The 12,428-nt window shown below is 41.4% G+C and overlaps 1 protein-coding gene across 1 annotated transcript in view; it reads left to right on the top strand.

The window, feature by feature from the left end:
• The window catches only part of LOC126244588 (la-related protein 7), a 103,489-nt gene extending 91,857 nt beyond the window's left edge, over positions 1-11,632 (top strand). Inside the window, exon 9 of the mRNA XM_049948252.1 lies at positions 11,381-11,632. Within this exon, the coding sequence (XP_049804209.1) occupies positions 11,381-11,535 (155 nt within the window). The 3' untranslated portion in view covers positions 11,536-11,632. The remainder of the gene's footprint in view (positions 1-11,380) is intronic.
• Positions 11,633-12,428: the final 796 nt, after the last annotated feature.

Here is a 12,428-nt window from a genome sequence, read left to right as displayed (position 1 = left end):
GCGATGAAATCGCCATCTCCCTCTACTCCTGTATACTGCAAAGTAAATAGCTTTATATTATGTTGATTCGTTCACAAGGAAGAGAACATCCACACAAAAGTGAAACTTACCGCCTCATATTACTGCACCTTGCCTTGTTCGTTGATGTTTATAAACTCATTGTCATTGATGATCCATGTCTCGGCCAACAGGTCTTGTATTGCAATACATATCTCGTTGCCAATTCCAATTGAATTAGCAGAGATTGTGCTGGGTGGTGTATTTGTTAGAAGATTTAGATCACGAAGCAACTTTTCGGCATATTTGATGGCATTACTGATTTCACCTCTCAATTGTTCATTCAACTCCTCTACCTCTGATTTATCTTCTTCTGGCTGCTCTTCCGTAGACACATTTGGGTCGTCCATTTCACTGTTTTCTTCGAATACGCACAGCACTAACGACGGACATTGAAGACAAATGTAAACTAGTGCTTTAGGAGCTAGGCATTTGTCGTTTATTTGACTATGATGATACATTTTCATAAAGCACAGAGGACTGTCCATGCAAACTTTGTGGATCATGAAATTATATTGCCATAACCAAATAAAAGACGATGACCAGGATGATATAATGTCACAATACACAGAGTTCGCACGAGATGTCTGCACGGACAGTCCTTTTTCTGTTTGATCGAGCCTACACAGTTTAAAATTCTTAATAATGTCACACAATTTACACTGTTTATTGTTAGTCTGTAAAATAAAATGGAAAAATGTCGGACTATTGTAAAAAATAAAAAAAAAATAAAAAAAAAAAAAAAAACACGGAAAGGACCCGAACGCAGTACCTCCAGCGTGTAAGCTGTAGACCTTAATCAATGCGCCATGCTCACTTGGTTGGGACATGGCTAACGTTATGCGTAGTACAGCGCGCAGTGACCTTCAAAATCAATTTTCTCGAAAAACAAGGCCCATCACTAAAAAAGCGGATAGCCTCATACTTGGGCATGTCCCTCTACAACATATCCGAGACCTATCAAAATCTGTTATTTACATTTCTGATGATCCCCTTGTTAGACAGAATTTCTATTTGGTGTGAGAACAACAGCAATTTAATTTTAGCAAATGAGTAGGAAATTTGATTCTGAAGTGTTTGAATACAATATTAGTGATGTGCTGATTGATATGACTGAGCACATAAGATTGGTTATAGCAGAGGCATATTATTTACTTCAGTCTATTGGGAGAACTCTAGGATATTGTAGCTCAGCTATAAAGGAGACCATGTATAGAACACAACTGTCACCCATTCTTGAATACTGCTAGAACGGTTGCGGAGCCCCACTAGGTTGGATCACAGAGAGACATTAACTTAAATTCAGAGGTATGCTGCTTGATTTGTTACCAGTATGTTTGACCTGCATGTGAGTATTATAGAAATGCTCTGTGCACTCAAATTGGAATCCCTTTTGGGAAGACGACATTTTTGTGTGAGAAAATTTACAGAATTGGCGTTTGTGGTTGACTGCAGAAAGATTCTAGTGCCACCGTTGTACATTGCATTTAAGGATCATGAAGACAGGATAAGAGACATTAAGGTTCATATGGAAGCATATAGACAATAATTTTTCTCTCACTCCATTTGTGAGTGGGACTTGAAAAGGAATGGCAGATATGGTACAAGGTATGCTCCACCATGTATCGTATAGTGCCTTACAGAGTATGTATGCAATTATAGATGTTGATGAAAATAGAATGTAATACTTATAGATGTTTGCTTTTTTATTGCATGAGAAGCATGCGCTCACAGTCCCAAAATATTCTAGCTTTCATAACCAGGGACTCCATTTCTCAAATGAAAGGAAAAGGTTTTTGGGAGCAAGACTAATATGGGTTGACTAGGAAAGTCAAGATAGGATTGCAGATTAAGGAAGCAGTAAGAGGAAAACTCTAGAGGGAAGTATGCAACAAAATACACTGACAAAAACAGTGAACCACCCAGAAGACGTGGTCAACTGTCAGTGTAACTTCATACAAATATTGACTATCAGTGGGTATGTTAGAGTTGCAATTTGCTGTAGCCAACAAGGTGTGTTAGAATTGTTTGTGTTGCGTGTTGTTACTTGGCCTGGTAGAATATATAAGGAACATGACAGCAATCAATGTTGGGGGGTCTCTGTGAAGAGCACAAGAGATGCCACATAATTTTGTGACACAGCATTGTTAGTGCCTGAGAGAGTAAGAAAGTGGTCTCATTGCGGTTCTCCATTTGGACAACTGATCGAACCATGCGGTATCCAGATTTGAGGGGCATGCAGATGTGATAGTGGCCCGATGTTGGAGTGCATGGGAACTTGGCAGGCATACGCATAAGGTTCCAGCTGACCGTGTGTGACCACAAAGGAGGATCACCCTATTGTGCACCAAGCACATTGCAATCCTTTGACATGTGCACCTCCTGTCAGAGAAAAGTATTGGACTCCCTGCAATATCCTGTATCATTCCACACCATTGGTCAAAGACTAGCAGCAGTTACCATCCCATGCATAGAATGTCACTAACACAATAACAAAAGTGGCTGTGTTTGGAGTGGTGCAACTGGGAAGCATGGACTGATGTAAGGTACCGTATTGTGTTCATTGACGACGAACGATTCTGCATTACTCTGGATGACCATCATCAGCGAGTATGTCGATAACCTGGGAAGAGGTCCCATTTTTCCAGTGTTTTGGATAAGCACCGTGGTGTTACTCTTGGCATCATGATGTGGAAAGCCATTGGCTATGACTTCAGGCCATGGCTGGTAGTGATTGAGGGGAACTTTGAGAGTGCAGTGGTACTTCATGGGCAGCCTGTTTCCTCATGTGTTCTTTTTCATGTGACAGTATCGTGGTGCCATTTTTCAACAGGACAATGCTCATCCACATATAACAGATGTGTTTATGAACTGTCTACATGACACTGAGGCACTCTTGTTGCCAGCAAAATCCCCAGATGTGTCCCTGATAGGGTGGGGCCAATTTGAACGTCAACTCTATCCCAGTGCCAGTGTCCCGGATATCGAGGACCGAGTACAGCAGTTGTGAGTTAGCTTGCCCCAGGGGAGAGAACAATGACTTTATGACATCTTTCTGAAGCAAATCAGTGAATGAATCCAGGCCAGAGGAGATGTAATGTCATATTGATAAGTGGGCTAATATTGCCATGTTTTTTTGTAAATTTGACTCAGTTTTACAGTCATTGCTATAACATCACTTAGCATCTCAACTCATGAAGTTTCACTTAGTTTCCTCTTTCTCTTCTGGATGCTTCACCTTTTCTGTCAGGGAGTATAGCTCATTTCTTGTTTGCTGCCCCATTTGTCCTGTTTCACCTTTAGACCATAATCCTGGCTGATTATCCTAGCTGAACCTTGATTAATTTCATTTTTTGTGGTATCTGCAATATGGTACTGAAAAATAATGGAAGCAGTAAAAGTTATCACTCATCGTATATTTTAGATATTGACAAGCAAATAAATAAGATTACAAATATTGCTGAGTGTTCAAAACATGTCTCTTTTTAAAAATAATCTTACAAGAAACGTACACTTGTTTTTATTTTAGGTACAATCACATAATATGATAACAATCACACCCATACATTGGCCATCTTCAGATACTGTATTAAAGAGTATATTTAGTCTGATTATAGATATTGTCAAGCTTTGATCGCCAAATGATGTCTACAATGTATAGTACACTGTTGCAGTTTACATGTGCAAACAGATGCACCCGAGTGGGCATGGGCATAGGCACAGGTCGGCAAACAGCTGACACAGGGCAGTCCTGCAGCTAGGCCATAATGTGGAGTACCATACTGATTGGCCAAGTGCAAGCAAGTAGTGGTGACAAAGCAGCTTGCGCATGTACATAATGTGTGCTGTAGGGCTGCCTGGTGGATAGCTAACACTACCCACAGCTGTCTGTGAGTGTGGTGAGGGACGTCTGTGCCCCTTGGGGCAATATCAGAACAGTGTGATGGGTTTAAATATGGCCAATGTATGGTCAAGATCAGTTACGGTTATTATATGTTTGTATCGAAAATAAAAAGCAGTTTTGAGTCCCAAACAGCTGCATTAAAAAAGATTGCTAGATATTATTCAGCTATCGGACTTCGTTCTTCATCAGAATTAGCCAAAACAAAACTCCATTCACATTCACAACTCTCATATGTGGCCTCTTGCAACTTCCCCCACCTCTGTCTCGCTATTCCTCCCTCTCCCTGTACCACCTCAGTACCCCCACTACCCACTCCTGCGAAGGTCATTTCCCACCTTAGATGCAGTCGTGTCTTACTGCCCAGAAATGCAGTGGACATATGTGTGGGGTTTGTGAATCGTGAGAATTCTGTTTTTTCTACATCTGATGAAGGTCTGCGTCCTTTAGGTGAATAATATCTAGCAATCTTTTGCAATGTGTCTGCCTGCCCCTCTATGTGTCCCCATCTGTGTTGTGAGTAGCAATCTATCCTTTTCATATTGTTGTTATTCCATTCCCTATTTTCCATTGTTTAATAAGAAGTGTGCTGGAATGTAAGATCCATCTTCTGTAGTTGGCCGAAGCTAATACGGTGTGTTACTTCCACAAATGATCTGTCACCTTGATGATATGACACTAATTTTTACTATAATTATGTTTGTATGGCCGCCTTTTTGAAGTTCCTCGGTGTAGTGAGTCTGCTATGCAATGCCACTGATCCATGCCACTTCACTTCTCCATCTGTAAGAGAGCTCCGATCTGCGCAAGCTACATTATGACATATCCACTTTGTAAATAACTCTTCTGTGTTTTGTTGCTCGTATATAACAGTTACAATGTTGGGTAACCAGATTTCTTATTAATTCATAGATTAGAGCAGCAACTCTGAATAGAATCTTAAAACTTAATGATATGTTACAATATATCTCTTCAACTGTTTATTGAGCATTGACATTATCACTTGCCCATCTGCTCCTTGATTTCCAATACACTGCCAGACTGTGGCGCCAAAGCCCAAGCAGCCCAATCACAGCAGGTGTAGACATTCAATTGCTGCCATGCCTTGGTGACGTTCTGTGCTGGCGCAACTTTCTCCAAATCTGCATGTATTGGCTTGGTGCGTAGCCATAAATTTAATAAATAATAATAAAATAAAACACAACAGAATATATTCTTCTTCACTGTTTACAACAGTCTGCCAATGCTGGGGTAAATTTTCAATTTCATGACTAGAAATGACTTGGTTTTGATGCGAAGAATTGGCCGAGCCGTTTTCAGAGTGCATTCACATCTGGAGAGGAAGTTCCTTGAAAGTTGTTCGATATGTAGTGGAAAAGGTGAAAATGTGAGGGCACAAGATCAGGTGAATAAAGTGGGTGTGGAATGACTTCCCAACTCAATTCCTTTATAGTGTAGTGTTTATCAATCTAGCAGAATTCAGGTGGGTGTTATTGTGGAGTAGCATCACTTAACGCAGTCTTCCTGGTCATTGTTCTTGGATTGTGCCTGCAATACATTTCAGTTGTCGACAATAAATGTCAGCAGTGATGGCCACATCCTGGAAAAGCAATTCGTAACACACCATACCATCGCTGTGCCACCAGATGCATAACATTAACTTTTGTGGATGCACACAGATCTTTGTAGGGGGAGTTGCTGCTTTGTTTGGGCTCAACCATTGTTTTCTCTTGCTTATGTTAGCATAAAGAAATTAGCATAATGCAGGGTGTATATGCCCCGGGACAACTGGGAAATCAGGGAACAATCCAGGAGCTTTTTCATCCGGGAGAAAACTGGCAAAAACCCCTGGGAATTTTTCATTGTTTTAGTTTTCAGTTAAATTTTTGTAATTTTGGTTGGTAAGAACTGATAATCCAATGAAGATTTTCACTTTAGCCCACTACAGAATAATATTTAGCAATAAAACATAAATGAGAGAAAAACACCAAAATAAAACTTAAGTTGCAAAGAAACTGCTCCATTTACAGCAACAGAACACAGTGCACAAACAAACATCTGCTGACAGCAGAATGTGTCAAAGGCTTTAGGACGAAGACTATGCAGTACTTCATAACGATAAACTGCTTTCGATGAGCATGACATTGCAACTGTTTACATTTCTAACAGGTCGTGGGAAAATATTGTGAATGATGGTTTGAGAAGTGTTACTTTCAAAGTAAATTTACTTTTATGCAAGATGACTTATGCTTTGTGTGAGAATGTGCAATGAATTTCTTAAATTACAGAGTGTTTGAATCTCATTCAGAACTTAACACTTTGAGGAGCCATAATACCAGACATTTATATCATTACTTAAAATTTTACTGGCACGTTTGTGTTTGATATATCTTAGAGGATGCAAAAAAATATCGATATTATATGTGAAAGTGTAGCTTTTCTTATTGGTAGACTCTATGTACATTAACTTTTCCTATTTGTGTGTTCACACTGTTTAACAGTGATGTTGTTATGGGCTAACTACATTGTATGTCCCTATGCTCTGAATATCAGCTGTGATTGGCTGACAAAAACACATTGCTAACTCTATCTCAGTGCTTCAGAAACTAACATGCTGTGTTTTGTGGACTTCGTATTTATACATTCTTAATACGAAAAATGCAGTGTACATATTGCTGTGGATCAAGGATCTTCCTAAAATGCATCTTTTTTTATGCTGAGCTTAGTTTTGTAAAGTGCCAGGACATTCTGCACTGGTGTGTAAAACCTGGACCAATCAAAGAATTGAGAAGTTCCCAGTTCCAAGGGAAGGTACTGTCACTTAAAATGGAAAAGTGTATTTTCACTCAGGAAAAAGTGTCTTTTTAATTGGGAAATGCAGGAAAGACCCAGGAATATTTTTTCCTTGTCCACTTATACACCCTGACAGAGACACCATTCTCGTCATTAGTAAATACAGGATAGGAATGGTTGATGTTCACGATCCAATTGACAACGAGCAAGCAGAGATAATTATATGGCCACCAACTGATTTTTGTGATTTTTGGCTTGGAACATGCAGTACCCATACACCTGATTTTTTAATGTTCCTCATTGCATGAAAATGTTGCATTATGTTGAAATGATCACAGTTCATCACATTTGCCAGCTCTTGAGTACACTGATTTGGATTATTGTTTAAACGATCTTTGTCAAACCCTGAAGGTCTTCCTGAAAATGGAAAGTCACTAATGTCAAAACAATCCTCCTTAAAACTAGAAAACCAATTTCTTGTCATGCTCTGTCCAATGGCAGGAGCACATATTTCTGGCGCCTCCCTGCTGTCTCCCCTCCACTGAACTCAAACAGAAGAATATGTTGGAAATGTGATTTCTCCACTTAGCACTCCATTTTCTAGTGTCCACAGCTCCACTCACTATTTCCAAATCACAAAATGACAATACATAAACTCAGATAGCAACAATGAATTACAAATAAAAATGACAGTTGATAAACCAATGACAACAGAAAAGCAATATGGAAAAAAAATGAACTAATGTACCAACCTAATACAGCAGCCCTGTGCACTCACAGTGGGAAATTCTGTACATACTACTTATTAAATAACGGTTTTACTTGAGCATCTTTCATTGGCTTGTGAGGAAGATGTGAAATGTTATTCTGGATGAACATCATGTTCAGTTGCAGTACTTACTCTTCTCCATAGAGAGAACGCCCCCCCCCCCCCCTCTCTCTCTCCCTCTCTCTATACGTTGTCCCTGCAAACTGCATCGTCCTGCTGTTCAACAGCTAACTTTCACACTAATTTATTTACCTGATGAGCACTCACTGTCAACTATTCATTAAATATTTACCTTTACTTTCCATTATATGGTAATCTTTCCAGACAGAAGTGTAATGTAAATGATCATTTATGTGTCCCATTTGTAAGCTTCCTCCATGGTCAAATGTGCACCTATCACATTTTTGGTAGGCTGTATTGATGTTACTCTAGTGGATTAATTGCACAGGGAGCAGTTTGCCACTCCTTGCCCATTGTAGATTTAGCACTTATTGGCTGAAAATAATGTTTGTTGCATGTGGTTAATATTTTATGGTGAGTTACGGTGGAGGTGACTTGTATATTAAAAATGGATGTCATTAATTGATATTTACTTGAGGTAGCCAAATGCATGGCAAAACTTGTACAGAACTCTCATTCCTTTGTGTACTCTGATCATTATGCTAACTAGATACATAGTACAAAATTCACTCATAATTTGGCATAATTTTAGTCCCATCTCTCTATCTCAAGTAACAACCGATGTAATGGCACATAACATCAAAGTACACCAGCAGAAAAAAAAATAAATCGCAACACTAAAAAAAATGAGTAATGAAATTTCAGGAATACATTTGTCTGCTTAAGTGAATTCCAGGAATACATTTGTCATATTTTAGTGATTAACATTGCATGATCACAGGTTCATGTAAGTATGAGATAAACATTTGGCACCATGAAATGCTGGTACATTAAGAACTGCTGTATCTGCCAGGCTGTATATGCCAGACTGTTGAACGCAAGCAAGCAAACATGCATGCATTGTGTTGTACTGGTGACAATGGGATGGAGTTCTATACCTGTTGCACTTGGTCGTCAATTTGTGGGATGGAGTTCTATACCTGTTGCACTTGGTCAGTCAATAAAGGGATGGTTAATGCTGTTTGTGGATGATGCTGGAGTTCTCATCAGATAGCAGACCATATGTGCTCAATTGGAGACAGATTCTGATGATTGAGCAGCCCAAGGCAACATGTTGACACTTTATAGAGCATGTTGGGTTACAACATTGATATGTAGGCAACAGTTATCCTGTTGGAAAACACCCCCTGGAATGCTGTTCATGAATGGCAGCACAACAGTTCAAATCACCAGACTGACACAGTTTTCCAATCAGGATGTGTTGATTAACCACAAGAGTGCTCCTGCTGTCATACGAAATCTTAGCCCTATTACACAACAATGTTCAAACTCGGTGAGGTGTTGATAATGGCATCTTTGCTGCCTTAAAGGCATTCTTGACTAACAGCAATTCACTATGTCCAGTCTTAAAGGTAACTAACATTCAAGATCGTTACAGTGTGTATTTAAAGCAAACCTGATTTGTATCTTCATAGTGGTGCAACTAGTGCCACTCTTATGCGACTGATGTGAAATTAGAATAGACATCATCTTTCACATGTAGAAACATTCCTACCAGCTTTTGTTTATGTCACACAGCACCTTCTTGGTGTAGTGATCCCCCCCCCCCCCCCCCTCCTTCAGTCAGTATATAATCACACTTTCATCATTAAGTGGTGATACTATTCTCAGACCAAACCCAAACCTTGGCTGGCCATGTGGTATGCTAAATTTAAGTATTAGATTTTCAACAGTCTTCATGAATGACTGTTTCCAGCGCGACAACACGAAGGCAATTACACTCCTGGAAATTGAAATAAGAACACCGTGAATTCATTGTCCCAGGAAGGGGAAACTTTATTGACACATTCCTGGGGTCAGATACATCACATGATCACACTGACAGAACCACAGGCACATAGACACAGGCAACAGAGCATGCACAATGTCGGTACTAGTACAGTGTATATCCACCTTTCGCAGCAATGCAGGCTGCTATTCTCCCATGGAGACGATCGTAGAGATGCTGGATGTAGTCCTGTGGAACGGCTTGCCATGCCATTTCCACCTGGCGCCTCAGTTGGACCAGCGTTCGTGCTGGACGTGCAGACCGCGTGAGACGACGCTTCATCCAGTCCCAAACATGCTCAATGGGGGACAGATCCGGAGATCTTGCTGGCCAGGGTAGTTGACTTACACCTTCTAGAGCACGTTGGGTGGCACGGGATACATGCGGACGTGCATTGTCCTGTTGGAACAGCAAGTTCCCTTGCCGGTCTAGGAATGGTAGAACGATGGGTTCGATGACGGTTTGGATGTACCGTGCACTATTCAGTGTCCCCTCGACGATCACCAGTGGTGTACGGCCAGTGTAGGAGATCGCTCCCCACACCATGATGCTGGGTGTTGGCCCTGTGTGCCTCGGTCGTATGCAGTCCTGATTGTGGCGCTCACCTGCACGGCGCCAAACACGCATACGACCATCATTGGCACCAAGGCAGAAGCGACTCTCATCGCTGAAGACGACACGTCTCCATTCGTCCCTCCATTCACGCCTGTCGCGACACCACTGGAGGCGGGCTGCACGATGTTGGGGCGTGAGCGGAAGACGGCCTAACGGTGTGCGGGACCGTAGCCCAGCTTCATGGAGACGGTTGCGAATGGTCCTCGCCGATACCCCAGGAGCAACAGTGTCCCTAATTTGCTGGGAAGTGGCGGTGCGGTCCCCTACGGCACTGCGTAGGATCCTACGGTCTTGGCGTGCATCCGTGCATCGCTGCGGTCCGGTCCCAGGTCGACGGGCACGTGCACCTTCCGCCGACCACTGGCGACAACATCGATGTACTGTGGAGACCTCACGCCCCACGTGTTGAGCAATTCGGCGGTACGTCCACCCGGCCTCCCGCATGCCCACTATACGCCCTCGCTCAAAGTCCGTCAACTGCACATATGGTTCACGTCCACGCTGTCGCGGCATGCTACCAGTGTTAAAGACTGCGATGGAGCTCCGTATGCCACGGCAAACTGGCTGACACTGACGGCAGCGGTGCACAAATGCTGCGCAGCTAGCGCCATTCGACGGCCAACACCGCGGTTCCTGGTGTGTCCGCTGTGCCGTGCGTGTGATCATTGCTTGTACAGCCCTCTCGCAGTGTCCGGAGCAAGTATGGTGGGTCTGACACACCGGTGTCAATGTGTTCTTTTTTCCATTTCCAGGAGTGTATTTATAAAACTTTTATTTTTAAGGTAATAAACAGTAGAATTAATAGAGGAGAGGGATCCCTTGGTCCGTATCTGTGGCACTCGCTTGTTTTGTTCAATATTTGTGTTATTAAAGTATTCCTTTTCTGGCATTCAAAGTAACAGGTGACACCTGTGTGCGGCTATCTGTGGAAAAGGCCTCTTACTGCCTCTCAGCTGCAGCCCTGCTCACATCTCATACCAAATGGTTCAAATGGCTCTGAGCATTATGGGACTTAACTGCGGAGATCATCAGTCCCCTAGAACTACTTAAACCTAACTAACCTAAGGACGTCACCAGACTGTAGCGCCTAGAACTGCTCGGCCACCATGGCCGGCCATCTCATACCACAAAACTTCATAGTTCATATCCAGGTTTAATATTACACGCAATAAAATGATCAAAATGCACTAATTGTCCAGCTTGTTCTTATGGGAACTGTCACAAGTTCCATGATGTGATTTTTCATGCCAGTCAATGAAAAAAGGTAACATTGGTAACACTCATGTAATTGTTTCAGGTGATGAGGAAATGAACTACTGGAATAAAATAAAACAGGACCGAGCAGAAAAATTCTCTCAGAAGATTAAAGTGAAACAGAGAGGAAGAGACAAATTACTGAAACGTGTCGAGAGAGAACTAGGAAAACACATAAGATTTGATGATCAAAACTGAAGCGTTGTATGTATCTAAGGAAAACAAATCATGATCCATATTTGTACATTCATCATTGTAATTCATGAGAGAAGATAAAATTTTACCAATACAATAATTTATTTTATTTGAAAACTCTTTTTCTTTGCTTAATATTTCATCAAAACCTTGTTGTTTCCAAAAACAGAAAAATTTTGTGTGACATTACCATATATTGCAAATATTAAACATTTTTGGTAAGTATTATGCAGTGGTCAAATGTATTTTCTCGGTAAATTTATTTCATCATCATTTGTAGAGAGTATCTTCAGGGAGGCCATAGCTTCATTTGACTACACACAGTGGCTTGCTGCTGTCTTACTGTCCCCATGCCACCACTATCAGCGATGACAACTCACAACAAATGGAATATAAATTCACTAAACAACTACTACAATCAAGTTTAATGGTCGCATTAGCTATGTCGTTGATGGCTTAGTACTTAGAATGCTACTGAATGCTCATTGGCTTTTAGAGAATGCGTGATTTAGGTGCGCAGAACAAGCCTAAACTCGACCACCATTGTCCGTGACTCCAACTATAACAGTAAGAAGGCTGATGTTTGCTGCTAGGACTCCACTACGTGTGTTGCCAATGTCTGTTGGTAACTTTTGTCTTCCTTTTCCATCAGCCTTCTGATTCACTGTGCTTCTGAGATTTGATCACAGCTGGCCATTGTTGGTTGTGGTGTACACTACCAGTAACATACAAAGGTGGGACAATGATGTGCTTCTTCCTCAGTACTGGGAGTCTTTCTGGTTGAAATTATATTTTCATGTTTGGCAATCTCTATTGCCTCTCTCAACAGCCCGCCATAGTTAAGTACATCACTCTTCCACCATGGGACTGGGCACAAGAAACATCTATAAACAGTC

The sequence above is a fragment of the Schistocerca nitens genome, chromosome 1, assembly GCF_023898315.1.
Source record: "Schistocerca nitens isolate TAMUIC-IGC-003100 chromosome 1, iqSchNite1.1, whole genome shotgun sequence".
Lineage (NCBI taxonomy): Eukaryota > Metazoa > Arthropoda > Insecta > Orthoptera > Acrididae > Schistocerca > Schistocerca nitens.
Note: the sequence above shows the minus strand (reverse complement) of the source record. Positions and strands in the feature narration are given on the sequence as shown.